Source organism: Anguilla anguilla, chromosome 1, assembly GCF_013347855.1.
Source record: "Anguilla anguilla isolate fAngAng1 chromosome 1, fAngAng1.pri, whole genome shotgun sequence".
Taxonomy (NCBI): domain Eukaryota; kingdom Metazoa; phylum Chordata; class Actinopteri; order Anguilliformes; family Anguillidae; genus Anguilla; species Anguilla anguilla.
Genome location: NC_049201.1, coordinates 61,684,754 through 61,707,609, shown reverse-complemented (window position 1 = coordinate 61,707,609; position 22,856 = coordinate 61,684,754). Strand labels below are relative to the sequence as shown.

General features: G+C 40.2%; 1 protein-coding gene across 5 annotated transcripts; it reads left to right on the top strand.

Moving 5' to 3' along the window:
- The first annotated feature begins 772 nt into the window (after nt 1-772).
- On the top strand, nt 773-22,307 carry LOC118225352 (tubulin polymerization-promoting protein). 5 transcript variants are annotated; one of them, XM_035413637.1, is made up of 5 exons: nt 773-1,042; nt 9,531-9,611; nt 10,829-11,155; nt 16,040-16,193; nt 16,987-22,307. In XM_035413637.1, the coding sequence occupies exons 3-5, from the start codon at nt 10,833-10,835 to the stop codon at nt 17,179-17,181; spliced, it is 672 nt and encodes a 223-aa protein (XP_035269528.1). In that variant the 5' UTR covers nt 773-1,042; nt 9,531-9,611; nt 10,829-10,832; the 3' UTR covers nt 17,182-22,307. The 5 variants fall into 5 exon arrangements, with proteins under 5 accessions (XP_035269528.1, XP_035269507.1, XP_035269518.1 ...); XM_035413616.1 differs by having other exon boundaries at nt 781-1,042; nt 9,528-9,611; XM_035413627.1 differs by lacking the exon at nt 773-1,042 and adding an exon at nt 7,695-8,091 and having other exon boundaries at nt 9,528-9,611.
- The last annotated feature ends 549 nt before the right edge of the window (nt 22,308-22,856 follow it).

Sequence of the window (22,856 nt, the reverse complement as noted above, 5' to 3'; positions counted from 1 at the left end):
TAGTCTTAATCTGTCTTTAAGCCAAAATGAGAATTCTCAAGAGAAAGAGACCAGTACTGACCGAGCCGGAGAACACATCCTGTTCTCAGAACAGAGCCAGATTGCATTTCCTCTCAAATTTTGATTCATAGACTGCTTGTTTGTCTTTTTAAAAGTCTGTTTATAAGTCGTCTATGTTCAGTTTCAGTGCGCACTATTAAAAACGAGTAGCCTTATACACATCGCGTTACCAACTCCAGAAATTTTTGTTGCCAACATCATGCAGCTGATTTATACCAGCGCAGGGTAAAATAGCAAAAACAACAAACTACTGTAAATAAAATAAAATAAAATAAAATAAAATACGCGATGATGACCAAATAAAAATACGGAACACTTGTTTTTATAACATTGCAAATCGATTACAGGTAGAGTAATGGATTTAACGGTTGCCTTAATACAATGAACATATTGTAAATAAACTACGGTGCTTAATAAGTTAGTGTGTTTTCTCCGCACGCCGGGTGCCTATACAGTACAGGTATGGAAAGATTTGCATTCGTTGTGATAGATGTAATATAAAAATAATAATCTAACCTCGTGTGTAAAACAACTGTTCATTAGTGGTAGCTCACTCAACATACCCGCTAAAGGTTTCGGAATGCACAAACCGTTAACTTGAAGACTTGAAAATTCTTCTGTTTCATGAGGAGGGAATAAGGAAAGAAAGAGACGCGACACCAAATAGAATTTCAATCCGTTTGGCGGTAAACGAAAATATTGTGTCTGGTCGTGCAAACGTTACATCATTAGCCTACACATTAGAACATGTAGCCTGCAGTCACTGCTCACCCATCATCAACTGACAAGACCACAGCCAATGAGAGCGCGAAATGTCTTTGGGCATCTTCCAGGGGTTTCCATCCTACCGTCAGACTCGAATTCTAGCAGCGCGACCAAAGTGAACGTTAACGACGTGTCTCTGATGCGCTGCACTGCACTGTGCGCTGATATACACGCTAATTCTGGATTGATTTAAGGCGACACAGTGAGCAAGAAACAGGTAATCAAATAATCTGTCATGTTTCAGGAATTTGTCATGTTTTATATTTGTGGCGGTTGTATTGCTGTCTACATGCGCTATTTATAGGGCCTGTTGCAAATGTTTTTGTTTATTTGTGTTTTGGCATGTCGTGGTCGTGTTTTATGTACTTGTGCGTTTCGCTTTCACTTGGCGCTAAAATATCAGGAAGCAGCTTTTTCAGTGTCAAATTCGATTATTTGTTGTCCTTTCTTTGCTTTGCATTGTCTGTTAACACCCATCTGGTTATATACAAGTGAATCTTTTTTCTTGTTTTGGTATTGATCAGGTTTTCCTTTCTTCAAAACGCAATCATTTTCTGCCCACGCTCGCTAACAAAACGCGCTGAATACAGTGCTTCGATGAAACACCATTGGAGCGCTGGCCTCTGTAGCCGAAACGCGTTGAACAATAACAATGATCACGTGGACTCATTTTCCTCATCGTTCGGACAGATTCATTGCAATAGTCCAGTTTACGTAACTGGTCTTGCTCTGTTGTCTAACAGTCCCTTAACAACACGTTTCTGTGCGTTCCGTTTCGTGACAGAGGGCTTGTTTTAAACTACAGACAGAGAAAATAATCAATGACTCATTTTATTGTAATCGTTCCCTGGGTTATGTATACGTGCATGCATATTGCGTCTGACAGCGGAATGATTTCACCTGGAATACAGTGGTACTGAGATACAGTGGTCATGTATAGCCTATCGTATTCTTCAAGCTCAGCGCAGCTGTGCAGTAAACATGGGTTGGTGCATGGAGTTAGTGTTTTTGGAAGATGCAGTTGCCTAGTGAAGATCCCTGGACCTGGGCCAAAACAAAGAGCAGCAGGTCTGCATTTCGAAGGAGTCTAAAAGTATCGCCCTAAACAAGTATCTGTTTCCTTTGCCCTGTGTCCCTCTAAGCTAATGTCACATATGATGTGTGTGTGTGTGAGTGTGTGTGTGTGTGTGTGTGCGTGTGTGTGTGTGTGTGCGTGTGCGTGTGCGTGTGCGTGTGCGTGTGCGTGTGCGTGTGCGTGTGAGTGTGAGTGTGTGTGTGTTCGTCGTGCGTGCACATAGTTATTTTCTGTGTTTAGTAATGGGGCGATATAGCTCAGGAGGTAAGACCGATTGTCTGGCAGTCGGAGGGTTGCCGGTTCAAACCCCGCCCTGGGCATGTCGAAGTGTCCTTGAGCAAGACACCTAACCCCTAACCTCTAACTGCTCTGGCGAATGAGAGGCATCAATTGTAAAGCGCTTTGGATAAAAGCGCTATATAAATGCAGTCCATTTACCATTTAGTAATGGCATAGAAGCTACAGTACATGTCTTCTATAAACAGTTAATTATTTTTGGGTTCATTTTTAGACCTGGCTCTGTAAATGAATGCATGTGTATGTTCAATGCATTGGTTGACTAATATGTGGGGCTGGAGAACAATACTTGGATACTATCTGTCTTTATATCTTTTATTTCTGTATCACCATGCCTCTTATACTCTGTAACACATTACTCACTAGGAAATTAAAATATCGAGTATTCATTGAATACTGAAGTACCCCCTGGGAAAATGTATTCTATTTTACTGATAAGTTCTGAAATATTTGTTGCATAATACATTTCTGAGAGGACACTGTGCCAGGGAGGCAAGAGCTACCAATGGCCTAAAATCAGTTAGGCCAGCTCTGTCATTGATACAGGAAGTATTGTCTGATACTTTGATACTCCCCAGTTTTTCGTCATTATTTTCATGAGGAGTCCAGGCATATTCTAAAAGGCACACTACTTACACATGTGTTGTCAAGTATGATGGCCTCTAATGAATGTCAGTAGGACATTAGGGCAAGGGCTTCTGGTAAAAGTCAATGGGATAGTATCTACAGTAGTTAGGGGAAGGGTTGAATTCCTATGGATCATTACATTATCATTGTTGGCAGTGGACACACTTACTTGGGAAAAAGTCTCCAGTGTTGGAATACTGGAATGGAATACTGCTGCCCCCAGACATGATATTTTTGGGATTTTACTGTTATTTTTCTTTTAACTCTTGAAGAAGAGAGAGAGGTGAGGACATGTCTGAGTAGTTATAATAATTTAGATTCCCCCCATATGTTCATATTAAATTAGTTACGCATGAAAAGAGAATGCAGTTACTCACTGAATTTGCCCCAGATTTCTTTGAGCCGGTGCAGAAGCCACTGGCTCCTGTCATGACCGATTACGCTCAGGATGTAAATTAGTGTATTTTGCCCATTCTTACTATAATATGCAAGTGCGGGTGCTTTTATCTGACCTACAACTAAAAGGTTACTTCTGACTTCAAAAGGTACCTTGGCTTCTATCTATTAACCAGAGGAAATTCAGTGATATCATGACCTGGGGCCCTGGAGCAAAGACACGGTATATGAATGGAAAGAAAAAGCTGTGTAGTAAAATGATAGACAGTCAGGTCACTCTGCAGAATTTGCAATGTCCTTTTCATGGGAAGTTACTTTTAAGATTAAAACTACAATAACACCTGCTTTTGATAATTTAACATGAATCAACATCAAATCACCAAGACTTGCTGGATAGTTGGTACATTCTGATAGCTCCAGGTTGTGAATAACTACGTCCACAGTGAACAACAAGTTTTGATTTTATGTACAACTGACAAGAACAAAACAAATATAGGTTTGGTTAGTAGTAGTTAGGCGTATTCTTGTCCACGGTATGTCAAATTTACCTGCTGATGAACGTGGTATTGGTAAGCCAGTAGAGGATTCTCTGCTTTCTGAACCAAGTTTACCAAATCTCTTGTGTGCCATCTTTCACATGGCATGTTAAATGTATATCCTGACTTATTATACAGCATTTACTGTGTCCTGGTTAATCTGGCTCTCTGATATACTCCCTTCCAAGGACACATGTAGCCTATAGGTTACTGAGAGGGGTATTTTAAGCATTGTACATTTCCCACAGAGGAAACAAGGCCCTGAGTGGAATTAGTTCAGATACGGGATACAACCAGTGTGGAAGGATAAGGAGCTGGTCCAGGGAACTCCAAAGACTAAAACTGTAGTGATGACATTGTTTTACTTGTGCAGTGGTTAGATTTGAAGGAAAAGGCATGTTACCATTGATGGATTTGTAAGTCATCAACTGTGTTAGGATCTGGCAAGAAAATGAATGAATTAACTAAAGAAAAATGGATTAACTGAATTAGGGAGTTATTTTTGGAAGTCAGATTAGGTGCATTGCAAAGTATGTATCTGCTGATGAGCAACTGGAAGTAACAACCATCAACGGCCATACATAACCTGTATGTTAATGTGTCTGTGAAGCTTTGTAACATGCTCCCCTTTTACTGGAGCCCTGTGTGGTTTTTGAACATAAAGAAGGATCTGTGAGTGTGAGCCAGTTTGAAATGTTCATGCTGCAGTTGATGTGTAAGTATTCCACATGTACCTGGGCCCCTGTATCAGCCTCCTTTGACATTAAAAAACTTTGCTTGCAGAGGCTGCTCCCAGGAGACGGGTCTTGTACTGCATGCATTCTTGCCTTAATTGAGGCGCAGTGTAGTGAATGCCTTAAGATCCTGTTGCCTGCTTACCATTTCTTTGGAAAACAAAAATGGAGAAAAAAAGGTGGAGAGCAGATTGTGTGAGTGAATATGTTCCAGCCTTCCAATATTTGGAACAGAAACCTCATCCAAAGGTGGGCTGATGGGCTAAGTACACTGCAAGAAAGTCTGTTTTTACGAGTGTTTTTGTGTTGTAATGAGACTTAAAATCTTATTTCTTTTACTCAAGTAGAAAATATTAGCATGTTTGAAGTTACGTGAAATTGTATTACCCCATTTACAAGTTTTGTAATGAGCCAAACTGTCTCACCTGTGCCTTATCCTCTCTGCAAAAAGGTCAGAGAGCTCAAGTACAAAGTAGGGTTTCACATCCCAGTGACTGTTTTCTAACATTCAATCCTGGAAGCCACTGAATATTTGAATGCCAAATTTTGAAAAATGACACTTCATTTCAAAATCCATGGCGCTCAAATACATAATAATAGCTACACTGTGTATGACATACTATAGGGGCTGTGGATTACGTAAGGCACTGTGGATTCCGCTGAGCTAGCAGTGTGATGCAATATGAGGAGATAGTGTGGAAGTGATCAGGAGATGACTTGAGGATAGCCTGTTACAGCACGCCCTTCTCAGCAGTGTGTGAACTGTTCTTCTGCTAGACCACAGACGGGCATGCTCTGGCATAGAGAGCCTGTAGTCCTGTTGGTATGACTGTGGCAGAAGTAAGTGCTATGTGTGAAAGCTGGGTACTGTAGTGAAGTTTACCACTCTTTACGCTGTTCTCTCTCACTGTGAAAGACCCTGGAGACTAATTTATGCTGCCACATTATATTGCTGCTCAGCAGATGCCTGTTTCCAAGGCTACTGTGGTAACAATTTTTTCCATGCCCTCCACTTACACTGCAGGATACAGTTACAACTTAAGTGCCTTGTATAAGAGTACACCAGCAGTCCATGCAAACTATGCATGTAGTGTGCTCAAGAGAATCACACCAAGCAGGGATTTGAACCCACTGGGGCCATAAGGAGTGCATGAGTGATGATGTCATCAGAGCTGCATAGGGAGCGGGGGGTGGGGCCTGATGGTTCTGGTGCTGCAAGATTGAGCATTTATGGCCTGAAGGCAGGAAGGCATTCCTGCACAAGGCCCGAGACGTCAGACAGGACCATGGAGAGAGCTGGGAACAGATGGGCGCACTGTATGCCAAGGGATCCTGGCACTGTGGGATGGGATTCATTCTCCGAGAGCTTCCCTGACCGTCGTGGGGTTTGGTTCTCACCCAGTCTTCTGCAATATTCAGCGTCAGTCTTGTTATTATTTGTGCCTTGTGCTCGTGTATTCTAAAGGACGCACACGGCGTCGAATGCTTCAGATCTAAAAATAAAATGAGTGGAAAGTAGGCCGATTATTATCCAAGCGCTGGACGGCACCGCACGTTTCCGCCCCCCAGGCAAAACATGCAAACATGCACTCATCTGCTCAGTTTGTTCTCCTGAGACTCACAAATCACTTCTCCTTCCTCTGCAGCTCATAAAACAGGCTCAGTGAGCTAAACAAAACAGCAGAGCAATTTGTGCAAAAGCAGAGGATCTGCCAATATTATTCTTTTTTTATTCATGGAGAGGAAATAAAAAATGCATCAAATAATTTTAACTGCAAAATGAAATCATACATATGTATTTTAAATGTAATATATACAAAAATAATTTATTGTAATATAAATATATTACATATGCAAATATCAGAGTACACATGTAGTTTGATACAGTATACTCTGAAACCATAATCCTGGAGTCACTGATTATTAGTGAACATGAGAAAATATGGCAATGACATTATCAAGGTTCCAGGTGTTTTTTGAGAGGTTTGATTGAAGACTATATGGATACTGAACATTCTATAGTCAGTCATGGGGGGTAATGTTCGACTGCAGCATGTGTCAGTTAAGGTAAACATGGTCTGGTTTTGGATTTGGTGTGAGTTGTACTAAATGCTTGTAACAGTTCCTGGGGCACTAAGGCAATGATTAGAGAGAGCATTGGAGTGCTTGACTGTAAAACAATGACTATGAAGAGAGGCCTTTGTCCTGGACAAAGGACAGAGGCTGTGCACTCTCCAGAACACAAAGGACTCCAAAGACGCCCCTTTTAAAGAGACAAGGGTGTCACAGTAAATAAACACAGCATTACAGAAACCTCCCCTGCATACTAAAGAGATACACATTTTCTGTATTTCACAAGAGCTTTCAATATTTTGATGCTTTGGTGAAAGAAATGAGCAGCGTGGCATAATTTGACAGGGTGCTCCTAGCATTAGGAAAACAATCACTCCTGTATCTAACTTGAAAAAAGCTGTCTGTTCTGGAATTATGTTTTTATGCTCCTTTACAGTCCTTTATATGGTTGTTCATGATAATTGAGAAAAATTTCAGAAAAATGAACATGAACATTACATCTTGTCAGTGAAAGCCTTCAGTTCTGTAGTTGCTTGTGAGTAGCTAACTAGCAAAGATTGTGTTTAGCAGAAAACCATGAAACATTTTAACTAGCTTACATTTTCAAGATGCCCAAAAATGTTAATAATTGATTTAAGGACATGAGACATCTCTCTTCTGTTAAAAAAATAATAAATTATCTTACTCTGACCCCTGTGTTGTAGTTGTAGTAATTCTGTGTGTAAGCCACAGCAGCCCTTGCACATCATGTGACCTACTTCCTGATTCATGCTCTTACTCATAATGTGGTGTAGCCTGTGTGCATGATGTCAGCTTTGGGCTTGATTGCCTTTATAAGCCGTACATATTCTCCGGCTTTTTTTGTGACAGCTGCCATTCCTGCCTCTATGAATTCATCATGTTCGAATGCGCACCCCCCCCCCCCCTCCCTATGGTGACACTCTGCGATGTCACACTGCGCTGTTTGGGGGAACGGAGGGGACACCAGACAAAGCTGACACTTCACCGCACAATAGGGTCCCTGTGTCCCCACTCCTGAATGGGTATATTGACAGTGATTTATTATCTTTTGTTTGTTTTTGAATGAGAAACAATATATAAGTGTGTTCAATGAGTGACCACGTGTGTGCTTTTGTGTGCCCCATTCAGGGGTTCTGACAATAATGCCTGAAATTGATTTTTCTTTCGAAAATGGGAAATGTCCTATTGCTAACTCTAGTTCCACCCAAGTAGAGAGCGAAGGGGTGGGCTGTGTTTGCTGAATAAAAAAGATTGTCACAGATAAGAAAGCATGGACCTCATTTGTACAAGAGAATGAGGGAAATAGTTTGCCTTACGGTGGTGTTGTGACAGCACTATTTCTGGTGTGAGCTTCATCAGTGAATCCGAGGTCAGTGGAGGTCTTGGTCTCGGTCTTTGGCACATGGACGGCTGCAGTCCAGCGGCAGGACATAAGACTTCACAGCAGAAGGGGGAACTGCCCTTAGGCAGCCAGCTGGCTCTGACTGGAAGCCAGTGACTGAGACTTGTAAGTTTTACCATGGCAACACCGGCTCTGTGAGGCTACGGTCACGGTCTGGCCTGTACGATGGGAACGGTTGAAAGGTGAGCTTGGTTGGATTGATGTACGGTTGGAAATCCCACAATAAATTAGCAGGATATTTTGTTGCTCGTGGTTTGCTGTGTTGATTATTGAGCGTGGGGAAGTGGGTTCAGTGAAGGGATCTTGCTGGCTCATCTCTCCTACATGGGTAGGGGGACATTGTTGGTTTACCTAAAGGCAAAGTATTCAACCTATTTTATAACTGAGCTTCAAAAACACTTTCTGGAATGGGTATCTTCATTGAGTACCAATCAAAATATGAGTATATTAGCAAGTAGTGAAAATGCTTATTTGGGAATCAGTATACGGAAATGAAATGGTCTGTAGGATCTGTAACTCAGTGTGGAGTTGTGGTCGGAACTGGACCTGTTGTCTGAAGGTTACTGCTGTGACTCGGGTGAAGTGCTGCTTTTGTACCCTTATGGTTCCTCAGAAAGCATCCAGCTGTGTATAAACTATCTGGCAATGTTGACTATGTAAGTCACCATCGATATGAATAATATCATGTGCTACCAAGTGGCTTCTCAAAACCTGAACAGGCCTAAAGTAGGGTTCTATGAAGTAAGTTTGTTACATGAATATACAGTAGCCTATGTCTTGATATGCACTTCCTGTACTGTACGTTGCTTTGAAATAAAGGCACCTGCTAAGTGACTAAAATGTACTGTAAATATATCCTGTCTGCACAGCAATGTCCAACAGGAAGCAGAAGTCTTTTTATGGGGTTGTTGTCACAAATATTGCCTGTTACTAAAAGTTTTTGTATATAAGCTGCAGATCTATTTGGAATTTCATACAACTAAGATGATAAACAGCAGCCTTATTACTTCTCCATATAATAAAGGCCCCATTCATTGCATGCAGTACGTGAGTAGCCAAAGCCCGCTCCAGTGCTTACCAACTGCATGTGTATTAATTTATAGCTTAATTTGTTGGCAGGTCCATTTGTAACTAAAAGAGCAAGTCCTCAGTATTCTCAGGACTTGTTCTTACAAATGCAGCACAGTTCCTTAACTTGGAAATTTATTCTGAAGTCTCTAACATGGCTGATAATTGAAGTCAGTTCAGGCCACTGCAGGTTTAGTGCTTGGGCTATGTGCCAGGCAGATAGAGACACCTGTATCAACGCATAAATAATGTGTCATAAATATTGTGATGTTGCAGTAGGGGAGGTATGAGTAGGATTATTTAAGTGAAAGTGAGAATACCAGATACTTTGTACTTTGGTTTCAGTGCATGCACATTCTCTCACTCACCCTCTGCCTTTCATTTTCTCTGTAACCTCTTACTTTCTCTCACATTCACAGACACGTGCTCACCTGTCTTCTCACGCTTATTACGGTTTGTCTCCGTTTCTTCAGCAGTGCAACGAGAAAGTGTAAAAGACCAGCAGTGAACAGTGAGGTGGGACAAACAGACGGCTGGACGGACACGGCGGGGCCACAGTGAGTATGCTAGTTGTGGTTATGCTGTATAGTAGTAGCACAGTGTCATTTTGTTAAGAGGTGCACAGTGAGTATGCTAGTTGTGGTTATGCTGTATAGTAGTAGTAGCACAGTGTCGTTTTGTTAAGAGGGCCACAGTGAGTATGCTGTTTGTGGCTATGCTGTATAGTAGTAGCACAGTGTCATTTTGTTAAGAGGTGCACAGTGAGTATGCTAGTTGTGGTTATGCTTTGTAGAAGTAGCAGCACATTTGTGTCATTGTGTTAAGTGGGCCACACATGAGCATGGTGTTTACAAGTAGTAATGAATTGTAGTACAGTGTGATGGGTTGTGTTGATAAGGGAGTATCTGTAGTAGAACTGTATAGTAGTACAGCGTAGACTGTTGGTAAGTTATTATGGTGTCTACATTGGTGTAGCCTATTGATAAAGGGGCCACATTGAGTACAGTGTCTACAGTAGTGCTATATACCGTACATTATTCAGCATATAATGTTGTTAATTAAAACTTGCCTTGGATAAGTGTGTCTGCATTCTGACTATGACTCTGGAAAGAACCTGGGCAGTTCATTCAAGTGCAGTTCTCACGTGGTTTCTCTTTCTGTCTGTCTCAACTCAGTACAGTTATTCAGAGTAGATCAGAGCTTAAGACAAGCACATTGCTGCTGGAGGTATCTGGTTCTTGGGATCTGCTCACACTAAAGAGTTCTACATAAAGAGATAGATTGGCAGAACAGTTTATACAGCATTTCTCTGTGTTCTGTGTGTGAAAGCAGCTAGAGAGAGGCAGCTAGAGAGAGTTGGAACTTCCTGGGGTCAGGGTAACCTGCTGTTTGTGCTGTCTTGGGCTGCTCTTTGCAGATGAGCCTGAGTTGGAGTTTGAGCTATAATCAAGAACGAAGTTATCCACAATAATTAGTCCTGTGTATCAATCACATACGAGAATGGAGAATGGGAATTTCTGGAATTGCCCATCTGTTAACACAAGCTTTCTTTATGTATTTATGTTGTTATCTTCTTATGATCCAGGGCAGCATAGTGTATGTTCCAGTTGTGAGTATATCTGTGCTAGTCTGGGTTTTATATGCACTCATTAGTCAGGGTGGGTCCTTATAACAGATCAGGATTTTTGTCTAAAACACAGTTCACACTAGCTAAGTCAGACTGCATTGTTTCCTGGCGTGCGATATCACACTCTGCTGTTGTTTCTCCTCCCAGCGAAATGGCGGAGTTTAAAGTCCAGATGGCGAAACACCCCCAGCAGTCACCCCTCCGGGCCCCCAGCGAGCACTCCAAGGACCGGCCGACGAAGAGGCTCTCCTCCGAGTCCAACGGGACCAGCGAGGGCGGGGCGGGGGCTGCCACGCCCGTGGAGCTGACGGCGCTGGAGGAATCCTTCCGCCGCTTCGCCATCCACGGGGACACGCGCGCCACCGGCAAGGAGCTGCACGGCAAGAACTGGTCCAAGCTGTGCAAGGACTGCGGCGTCATCGACGGGAAATCCATCACGCTCACCGACGTCGACATCGTCTTCACCAAAGTGAAGTATGCCCGCTCGTCTTTACTTCCTGTTGGTTTAGGAGGAGCCAGGAGGGTGTAGTGAATGGGAAGCTAAGCTTCTGTTAAGGCCGTGATACACGGGCAGTATTATAGATGGTCAATATTACGTGTAAGAAGGACTGAGATAAGCACAAAAGTCAAAGAGGATAACATAGCAGGCACCAAGAAATTCAATTATGGTGAAAAAATACTATTGGTCACTGTTGGTGCTCAATATCTGTCATTATCAATATTTGATACTGACATTTAACGAAAACCTGTTCTATTAATGAAGTGATAATTGCAAATGGAGTACATGAATCAGTGTTTCCCATATTTCCCAATTTACTCAGTATAAGAAACCAGAGGTGACCTCACAAGGCTCAGAACAGTGTTTGTAGTATTGGGTTCTGTGACAACATGATATTAATTCACAATAACCAACAATTGCGTTTAATAGTGCACATTGCATGAATTATTTTGGGAGATCCATGTTTTTTGTAATGGGACAAGCTGTCACCTCTTGTATTATGGGGGATGTGCTCTGGTTGCAGGAACAGTTTAAACATATCTCAGCTTCTCTAAAACTGATCCAAGGTTAGTGTGTTTAAATACAAATGGTAGAGAGCTAATAGAACATTAATGAATAAGCAACTGTCAGTGGTTACTTTAAGAACAGCAGTGAGTTGTGATCTTCTTTGTCTTGTGTATTTTTACACACTGCCTGGTCTATAAAGCAGCAGTGAAACACATAGATTTGTTTCTTCCCTGGCTGAGCTTTAAATAAAGATTATTCTGCATGACGGCATCAGAACAGCGAGGCCTGGAGAGAAAGGTCAGGCCTTTTGCTCTGGGCCAGTGACTGCGGCTTATTGCACTCGGGGAGATTATTTAATGCATATTAATTTATGTGAAGAAATTAACTTGAAATACTGCTTGGATGTCAAAGAAAGGTTCTGAATTGGCATGCATTCCTTGTCTACGAGGCCCTCGCTTTCCCACACAGCCTCCAAACTGAAGTTCCTCTGTGGATGTTTTACTTAAGATAGCTGTGATTGGCATATACAGTAATGTGGTCGTACCTGAATTACAGAGCCCATGCAGTGTCACTGTGGGCTGATCAATAAGTACTGAAGGGATTTCTTTGACAGTGGAGTCAAATTCACCAAGAAACTGGAGGAAAATATAATCAAACTGAGGAGGGTATTAGCAAACAGTGTGGGATGGTGTGGGAGATGGCACTTATTATAAAGGTATGCAAACAGGGTTGTTGGTGGTACACCCACCTAAATCATTCTCATTGGGGCAGAGGGCTTCCCTTTTCAAGAGAAACAGGTAACACTTCCTTTTACTGTCTCCTAAGTACTAGGTATTTACCAGGGAAATATATGCTAAGAATAGCACATAATTTGGTAATTAGCTTTGGTAAAAAAAAAAAAAAAAGGTTAATTTTAATGTTAACTCTAAAAAATGCTGCCTTTCCATGGAATGCAAATCTGCATCGACTGGGACACAATATTTCAATGGAAGTCATGTGACCTCACTATGTCAAGAAAGAGCATTAAAGAGCCCACAGGCCCACAGTCTATTTTTGATTTACATATTTGGCAGACATCCTAATCCAAAGGCACATTGAGTCTGTCTTGCTTTCATTTCATGTTCTCCCTCTCCTATTCTGTGCCTTTATTAATTATAACAGATGTAGTTTTGCATTTATTCATCAGTAATTGTGTGTCAACAGGGATTTCAACCCATGCCCTTAAGGCACAAATCCATTGACCTACTGCTTTGAGTTTCTTCCTTTCGCACCCAAGCACTGTGAGGTTATTTCTCTGGGCAGTAGGACAGTAGGATCCTAACAAAGCCGTGTACGTTACAGAGCCGGGATTCAGAGAGAGGCAGAATTCTTGTGGGGGAGGGGAGGCGCTATAAACTGTTTCTTTTGCTGAGTGTGAGCAGTAGAGTGGGCGGCATTGTAGACTTTCAAATATGCTCCTTCTTTTAAATCAGAGTTTTAGATCTACACATTTTCATTGCCAAAATGAATGTCCGTCTAGGTGAGGCAGCAGTGTTGATTTTACCTCTGCTACGTATATAAGCCTTGTGCTTTTTGGGATACAGATGCGTACCCTTGAAATGCTTGCCCTGTGCTGTTTTTTCTGGCATCACATTTTTTGATGTGATTGCCATGTTTTTTAATGAATCAATGTATTGTACGATAATACAATAAACAAATTCATTAGTGAAGGATGTATAACAACTCTCTTGACTACATTACAGTTACCTTGAAAAATGTGATCATTTAATAGTCCAATATAGGAAGATTCATTTGGAGGATTCACCTGATTGATACTCATATAATGACATTTTATTAGTGGATGACAGTGTGCTGCAACAGTTGTGGAATGCATGCCTAATCAGTCCATAGATTGTTAAATGTAAAAATTATGATGTTTCATCTAAAATAATGATGTCTTCATAATATTTATTTTTAAATTTTATTGTACAGTATATTTCAGTAGAAAGAGTATAGAATACTCATACTGTGAATGTGGCTTCACCCATTTAAGGGTTCATGAAGCCTCTGTACCATCATTTCTCTGCATCTTCGACTCCATGTCTGACTGCATACGTGGTACTCTACTCAGACAAAATGGACAAGGGCAGAAGATGATGCTGCTTCTTAAATGAGAACTTTCTAAACTGTCTTACATGCTATATCATAAGCAGTGTCCGTATACTGTTAACTCTACTGCATTTAAATGTCAAATGTGTGTTTTTGCACTTCAATGTGTAAGTGAATTTGTGCACAGAACTGCGCTAAAGCACACAGCTGGTCACGTCCAGCTGAGCCCTCTTCATTGTGCAGGTTCACTCATCCTTATATTATATGGATGTATTACATGGAGAGCCTGCCTTCCCAATCCAGACTATCCAGATGATATAATAATCTTCAGACCTGCACAGCGCCTGGTCTGAAGGACAGCATGTGAAAAAGCAGATAAAATCTCCACCATTCTATCTCAAAAATGGAGAATGAGCTGCTGGGTGGCTCATCCTGTTAATACACAGGTCCACTATGGATTCAGCTCCAGACTGTGCCAGTGCTGACTGTGTCTCACATTATTGCACCGCGTAGTTGCAAATAGTATCACCCAGGGAGGGTGGGTTTAAGTGAGAGGAGTTGTCTCTGTCTGATCACAGACCAGCAACCTCAGAAACCCTCTGATCAGTGGGGTGCCTGCAGTCTGCCTGCACCAGATGAGCAGGAAGTGCCACTTTCTGACAGTGTGTGGTTGGCTCAAATGGTGGACTGTGGAACGAGGAGATAACTTGCTTTTCAGCAAACTCAAAAGATTTACTGGAGTTTGCAGTTATGACATCATTCAAGAAGTACAACTGTGTTAGGGTTAAAATGTGATTCTCGTTTTTTTTTAATGAATCAATGTAGTGCATAAGTGAGTGAGTAATTAGTGAGTAAATTATAAAATATAGACACAATAAGTAAGAGATTTGAAGATAAGATATTACATAACATTACACATAGGTAGAGGTGAGCAATTGCATTCTTCTGCTGCTTCTATTGGTAAAACCAGTCTGGAATCTAGGTTCTCTGTATTTCTGGATATCATCCCTGTGAGTGTTCACTCTTTCACTTATACTGCAGTGATTCTCAGGATTTTGAATGCCACTGGCTCGCAGTACCACTCCAGACCAAACTGGACAGTAAACATTTTTTTTTTTAGGGACTGTCTGGTCTGTCTAGCTTTCGTGCAATAAAACAATAAAGGCAAATCAACTGCAGAACCTGCAGTAAAATTGTATTTGGAGATTGTGTTTTCTTTTAGAATGATCATGGTCGTCCATGATGTTTGATTCGTAAGTAGTTGTGATGCCTTGGCATTCACCTCAGAATGCAATTTAAGGAAGCAGATTTACAGTAGAGGCAAACACGTCCTGATATCCAGCTTGCCAGCTGAAAGTATTAGAATTTCACATCTGACACTGCACAGTGTGGAACAGAGCAAGAGGAATGCACCTCTAAAGGGTTCAACACCAAGTGATCGCCCAAACAAAACCAGTCACTGAAGAAGTCAAATTAATAATAAACCCAAACAGGCGTGTTTACCACGGCGTGTTGCTATGACAGCCGGTAACCCAGGGTAACAGCAGGCGCAGTGGACTTTTGTTTAGGTGATTTATCTCCACGGCAATGGCTGTTTGTATTTGTGTTACTATGCGATTTTTTAAACATAGACATGAAGTGTCGCACAGACAGACTCAATAGATTTATGTCCCCTTGATGTGAGAAATGTCTTTGATTGGAGTGTGGCTGAACTTTAAGCCGAAGAGGCATTGGGGAGAACAGCAGGACACAGAATACAGAGCGCTGGCAGTCATTTACCCCAGCAGGACAGGCTTAAGAAATAAAGTACTGATGAGCACAGTCACCTATTAAAACAACTGTCCATACAACATTCCAGCAATGGCTGAATCCCAATGCTGAATATGAGCAAACGATTGTTTTTTCAGACTTAAATATGCTTTTGAGGAGTTTGTCAGATCACACATGGGCACGAGTACAATACAGTCAGTGCTCATAAACATCGCTGGGAAAGTCAGCTCTTATGAGAAGCTGCTCTGAAGTGGCCTATTGGCTAATTCTGAACCAAATAGCTCATAGTGTGGTTTTGATGTTTGTGTTCTGCCTGAAAGGTTTTGTGATAAGGTTTGAGAGTAAATATAAAAAAGTAAAAAATTCATATTTTTGTTCCAATCAAGCCCATAACATTTGTGTATGCAATGGCGTGTAAAGTGTACCATGTTGACTTGGCTTTTGTTTGCGTCCTTGTTAATCCTATCTAATCTCTGGTCCTTGTCACTTTTCAGGAATAAATCCTGTCGCACCATTACTTATGACCAGTTCAAGGATGCGCTTGCGGAGCTGGCCAGGAAACGATTTAAGGACAAGACTGGAGAGGAGGCTGCTGAGGAGGTCTTCAAGATGGTGGAGGGGAAATCGCCCATTATAGCAGGAGTCACGGTAAAGTCCTGTACCTTATTTAATCATATTAGATTTACATAGTATACTTAGTCGTTCTTTTATTGATTTTGCAATTAAGTCTTTTCTATGTATCCTTAATATATTATTGGTAAAATATATTACAGGAAAATACATCAAGCTTTGCATCAGATTATGGAGCTGAGACTTACATCTAGAGACTATGGTTGCACTTCCAACAATTCTGATTAGCTACAGTTTCTGACTACAATTGGTGATTACATTTATTTTAATGTCTATGAAGACAGGCTATTTATTATGTATATTCCAAATGCATGTTTTTAGAATATGGCTGACCCATAATGGTCAGGATGCCCTGATTCAGTGCAGTGATGGGAATATTGCTTCCACCATGTGGTGAGCATTACGACGATCAGATCTTCACTAGAATGGTTATGCTGTAGCTTGAATGCTAGCATGTTGTAGCATGTTGAAAGACATAAGTTTGCATAAGATAGTACTTCCCTGTTATATTTTTGTGACGGTCGCCAACTGTAGTGGGTGTAACAAATGCCAAGGGTAGGGTGGAACACTTATGAGCAGTTTGGCTGTGAGATATATTTCTTACTCAATGTTAAAAAGGTTTGTTATAAATGAGAATGAAAAGCATAAAAGGAATTTTGGTAGTCATGTGTTTAAGACCATGGTGTTAGCTGTGGAATATGGCCATATGGATGTCTTCAGTGAAATGGTAGGGCATTGCAGTGAACACACTACAGAAGCCAGGGTAAGGTTCCCAGCACTACATCTTCCTTTCTTGTCTCTTCCTACCCAGAGAGCTGTTGCTTCACCGACTGTGTCGCGTCTGACAGACACCACCAAGTTCACCGGCTCCCACAAGGAGCGTTTTGACAAGACGGGGAGGGGAAAGGGCAAGGCGGGCCGAGTGGAGCTGGTGGACACATCCGGATATGTCTCTGGATACAAACACGCCGGTTCGTATGAGAAGAAAGTTAAATCCCCCAAATAAACCAACGTGAGGGGGCAAGATGGAAGGCAGCAGATAAACAAAACAACCATTGTAATTGTCTTCTAAAAACTTGGTGAGAGCACAGAAAAGGGACCGGATGTCATATTTTCACTTCGTCTACCTGTTTTCTGTTATTGGTGAGTGAGACTTTGTGAGCATCTTTGTTCCTCTGATATGTGAGAACTGGAATATCATTTACATTCGCTCTAACAAAGACACCACCGGCCACTACATTCCTTACAAGCAGCATATTACTGGCAAGCTTTCATTGAGCCACCAAGGTCCATGAAAATGCAGACAGAGTACATTAAAGTGATATTATCATTTGGGGAAATAGAAATGTTAACAAGCTATAAATAGCATTATGCCGAGTGAAAATTAGATAAAGACAAAATATAGTCTTCTGACTGAGAAGGTTAGCTGTGTAAAGACTGCACTTTTGCTTTGTTTTTGATAATGGCTTTTTTCATTTATTCATAAATTGTCCTCGTTTCATTTATTTTACATAAAGGAGATCTTTAACAGCAGACATTGAAGAGCACACAATGTGATACCCTTTCTGATTATTTTTTCTCATTTGTTTCTTAACACTTGTGTCTTCCTAGTGTAGTAGATGTAGGGTATCTTGAGACCAATATTTTACATTTTTCTCAACTGTGTCTCCCTTTGAGATAGTGAAGTGTACTGTATTTGTCATATAAATTATAAATATTGTCCTTTTCTAATATCAAACTCTCTATGAATATTCCAAATTGTGGATGCATTTTTTGCCCTCAATCAACTTTACCAATTTTGAACTACTACATTTAAATATTGATTGAATATTCAGTTACAGATCAAAGTGTACATTTCTTTAATCTGTGCTAATTGGAATGATTTACGTTATAATTATCTTTATGTAAAAAAAAAACATAACTGTGTTAGCGTTATGTCTTAAGCTTCTCTTTTTTATTAGCAGAACTTTTAATTGTTATGCCAGCTTATTTTGGTGCTGTATAGCCTATTGATTTGTGTATAGTGGCAATGTGGAAAAAAGAAAATTAATGTATCCTATTTGTATACCCCCTTTTTATACTCCGTTCATATTTTTTCAGTAAACCAGCTGAACAAGTTTTTATGTTATGTAAACAGGTTATATAATAACATCTCGCCAATATTCTACACACAGATGACGATGTTAACAGGACTTTTCTGTATGGCAGAAAACGGTAAAACAGTAATGAAAGTGATGTCAAATAGTATAGTATCAAAACTTGTCAACACTTAGCAACAATATCATGCCATTATATGTAGTACATATATAGAGGGCCATGCAGACACCTTTTGAGGGACAGGTACTCAAAGTGAGAAAATGGCACACCAACCTAGAAAACACACAGTTAGTGTACAGAATATATTTTACCAAAATGAATGAATTAAAATTAATGACAGCAACAATAATAATACAAATATTATATTTTTATCTAATCAAAAGGGCACATTGGCCACTTGGGGCAAAAAGAGCAGGTGCTTGGGACCTCTGAGATACTTGACTCACTGGTCAACTAAACAAGGTATGAACCATGGATAGTAAAAAAGGGATAGGAAACGTGTGGAGACCTGAGAGGAGCTCCACCAATCATAGAGCATGTTTATTATGGAAGGGATCCCAGAAGTACAGCTGGAAAGAATCCACCAATTACTGCTGCCATTGGTCTGTACTGTGTTATCAACATTCTCTGTGACTGGTGGACCTGAAACGGACTTTCCAAAGTCAAAATACTATCAAAACCGATATAAAGAAAGGTCAGAACAAAGTAAAACAGTTTGCAGAAGAGGGTGAAGAGACTGAAATTGGGATGTATCATTTTGAAACTCATGATGTACAAAATGATTATGAATATTGTAATCATGCCACAATTACTTAGCTGATTATTTGAATTAATTGCGTTACTAGTCTTCAGTAATTATTCTTGGTCCTTAAAGTTTTCACATCACAGTTGTGAACATTTCAACCTCCATTCCTGATGTCCTTGTATCTTGGGGGTTTTAGAAAGACATGGAATTATATATGCATATGTACATGAGCTGAGGTGTTCACTTGATTGTACTTAATTCTCCTTTTCTTGATATCTGATTGGCTTACTCCTTAATATATTGATGGTACAATATATTGCTAGAACAAAAATGCTTTATATGTGGTAGAATTTTAAAAGAAGCAAAACACGGACTGCTCTTACTGGTATTCGTGTTTGTTCTGTGTGCATCATATGTATTGTATTGCGTGATAAAGATGTGTTCTGTATATGCACCTTATGTGGTTTAGTGTAAACAAAATCTTCTGAGGATGATGAGATCTTAGTGCCAAAACTACGTGATGGTCTTGGAGAACAGACCGAATCCGCTTTATCACACTGAAAAGGTCACGTCTTGGTGATTGCATCAGCCTTACATCAACTGTGAAGTATCATCAAAAGCAGAATGTCACAAACCCTTACACCGGGAATTTTGGGTAGTGAAGTCCAAAGCTTGAGATATTGCACTTTGTTTTGCAAGCTCCAGGCTCCACCGCCAGTGAAAATGTTTTATGGTATTCTGCACTATAAACGCACCCACAGGTCTCTGAGGAAGAAGATTTTGAGAGGGAATGATGTGGTTGATTGGTTTATTTATTTTATCCAGCTTGTCTTACCTGGTTTGGCTGTACCTTCTGCCAATCTAGGTCTGGCTTTTCCTTTCGTGCAGAACTGTGCCACGCAATGCTGAGGGCACGACTGATATTGCTTTCCTTAATATTTTTTCATTTGCTATTTTTCCTCAGAAAATGGTATCCAGCTGTTTATGGATACTAATTATGCACATAAGCAGTACTGAACATAGGTTGAAGAAATAGAGAAATGTTTTTGTTTGAAAACAATCTTTTACCAGGCTTTTACAACTGCCACCACTACACATTATATATACAGCAAATTTTACCAGCACATACTTTAAAATGAAACATATCACAAACCACAATGTCTTATGAAATCCAAATTCCGTGATTAAGTTTTGTAAGTTTAAATGAAAACCCAAGGTTGGTTTACATTCAGGCATATAGAGTAAATAATTATTCCCTTTTCAGGCAAGTAATAGTTATGCAGTGTGGTTCTACCTTTTGTGACTGAAATTGGTCCATAAATAATGAGATCTTTAGAGAGGTGCTAGACTTCAATCAAAATACCTGAATGATGAATTGCTCAGTATTTCGATCACATGGTCACATGCGTTTATTTAGCATAAGTAATCCCATTATGTAAGTAAAAACTGAATTGGAATAAAGATCTCAGTGGCACTGGGGTTGCAGTGTTTGCGTTGGTTTGGGAAATACCAGAATATGTAACATATTATTGATTAAATGCCTCTTTAAATTGTCATGCAACCTAACTTTGCCAGCTTTCATAATCTAGATTTATGTTCTAATTTTTGCAAGATTTTAAATAAAATGGTTGTAATAGTGGGCTAATGGTTCAGGTGATCGGTGAAGTTGATGGTTGGTGCTGTGATTCTCAGATGAGGCAATGTCTTTGTTTACCTGAGTACAGTACTGCCCTGAGTACCAGAATTGCATCAGCAAATAGCAAATGTACAATATTTGCTATACTTAAATTCTGCACGTTGCTCTGGTAATGTACCTTTCCTCACAGCAGCCCTTGGAAATTTTGGGGGTTCTGAATTCTCTCAGGATTTGATTATTACCAAAATTGTGACCACAAGATTTTTTTAATGCATGCACTCTCCTCCGAAGCAGATGGTTTTGGCCAATGCTTCTTATCACGAGGCTACTCAGTCTGGCACAGACTTGAGTAGGAGGAAGGCACTTCACATGCAGCTCAGCAAGTAGACTTGTGGACACTCAGTCGACCAGGCTGGTGCACAGCGAGAAGCTGTCGTCCCTCAGATCCCTCAGGATGACTGCTAGCACAAACTGTCCACCATCCTGAAGGTGGCTGGTCCAGATTCAAAATATACGTTTTAAATGATCAGATGTTTCACGGTTTCATTCAAAATCAAAAACACCATATTTGTGATCTGGAGATAACCATTTTGGCATTTGCAGATCCTGAAATAATTATATTGTGATCACAAGATAGCAAACTAAAAATGTTAATTTACCAAGGGCTCAATGAGCCATCAAGTGGAAATACTCATAAATGAATAACATAATACTGTGAGTAACTCATTTTATGTGTATGAAATTAACATTGACAGACCAATGTCTTACTGAAGCTCTTCGCCATATTTTAATTAGCAGCATCAGAAAATGTATAAATTAATAATTAGAAACAGATTTGGAGTGCCCTCAAAACAAGGAAATTTAAGTTTTACATTAAAATAAAAAGCACAATTTGTTCTCAAATAGTGTATTAAATGAATTATTGTAATTACAAATGAAATATGATTAAATGAAATATACAGCTCAGTTTCCTTCACTTTCAAAACTGAAGTGTAGTTGAATGACTATGGTGCTGTTACTTCTATAGGTGGAAGAAAACATCTGGATCCTACCTAGTTATAGCAGGGTAAAATGTTAGACTGTTACAGCATTTATATGGGTATACAAGGAGTTCAAAGACTAAGATAGCTGAGAAAGGTTATACTTTTATAGGAAATATATTTTTCAAAATTTCCGTGACAAACGTTTTCGTACTTAAACATTCTGTCCAGATTTGTTAGAGATAGTTCCATTTCTGAAGATGTTTCATGTGACTTTGGTTTTAGTGCAGATTTTCAATTGGCCCAGACAGTATTTGTGTGCGATGAAGGATACTTTAGATTCTAAGGTCCAATTGAAAAACACACAAAAACCAAAATAATGTAAAAATAAATTTAAATTTTCATCTCCAAAAAACTGAACTATTCCATTCCATTCGTGAAATGTATTTTTAATGACATCATCCCAAACAAGCAACCATCTTGTGCAGTATTTGTTTCAGTATTTCAAGTATAATTTGATGTTACCCGTGTGCTTAATGCCGAATACTGTGTAAATTTTATTTGGAGTAATATTGTCTTTTATTACAAAATTTCCTTTTATGCTGTCGTGCCCTGGTGCATGCAAAGTGTTTTTGACATTGTCCTTTGCAATAAAGTTAGATCTTTAATATCTATGCCTATTTCTGTCTTGTGGTGTTTTTAAAATGGCAACTGCAACTCATTTTCTGAAATGCTTGCTTGTCAGTCTCCAATAGCAGTAATCAGCTGATTTGACAGAATTACTTTTGAGAATCTGGGTACATTGAGGGTCCTGTAAAACTGGATTGTAGAGTTTAGGTTTGATTGTCTGTCACAACAGATCATTTACTCCCAGTAGGTTACTGACCATGAGCCTGCTTGTGAGGACGCAGGACTGGTTTTCCCATAGAGGTGTGAAGAGTGAAAGCACCTTTCAGTTTTCAATCGTCTTCTCTATGGTGCTTTTCATAGAGGGACCAGGTCATCATAGCAGAGAACGTGAGGGATCTCACAGCCAATGAGTCTCAGGAAGGCCCATTAGGTTCTCAGACAGAATTTGGTAAAGATCACAATGCGTCCAGACCAAGTCACAACTGTTCCCCCAAATGCGTGAGGAAATGGGCTCTATCCCCTTCGGCACCAAAGCAGAATAACCAGGGCAAATCCAGCCAGATTTAAAGGCACACAGTGCCATGAAAATGTAT

Bases quoted from the DNA above. Each gene is read 5' to 3' on its own strand.
- LOC118225352 (XM_035413596.1), top strand. The intron at 11,156-16,039 runs GTATGCCCGCTC...GTCACTTTTCAG, and splicing joins ATCGTCTTCACCAAAGTGAA to GAATAAATCCTGTCGCACCA. The intron at 16,194-16,986 runs GTAAAGTCCTGT...CTTCCTACCCAG, and splicing joins CCATTATAGCAGGAGTCACG to AGAGCTGTTGCTTCACCGAC.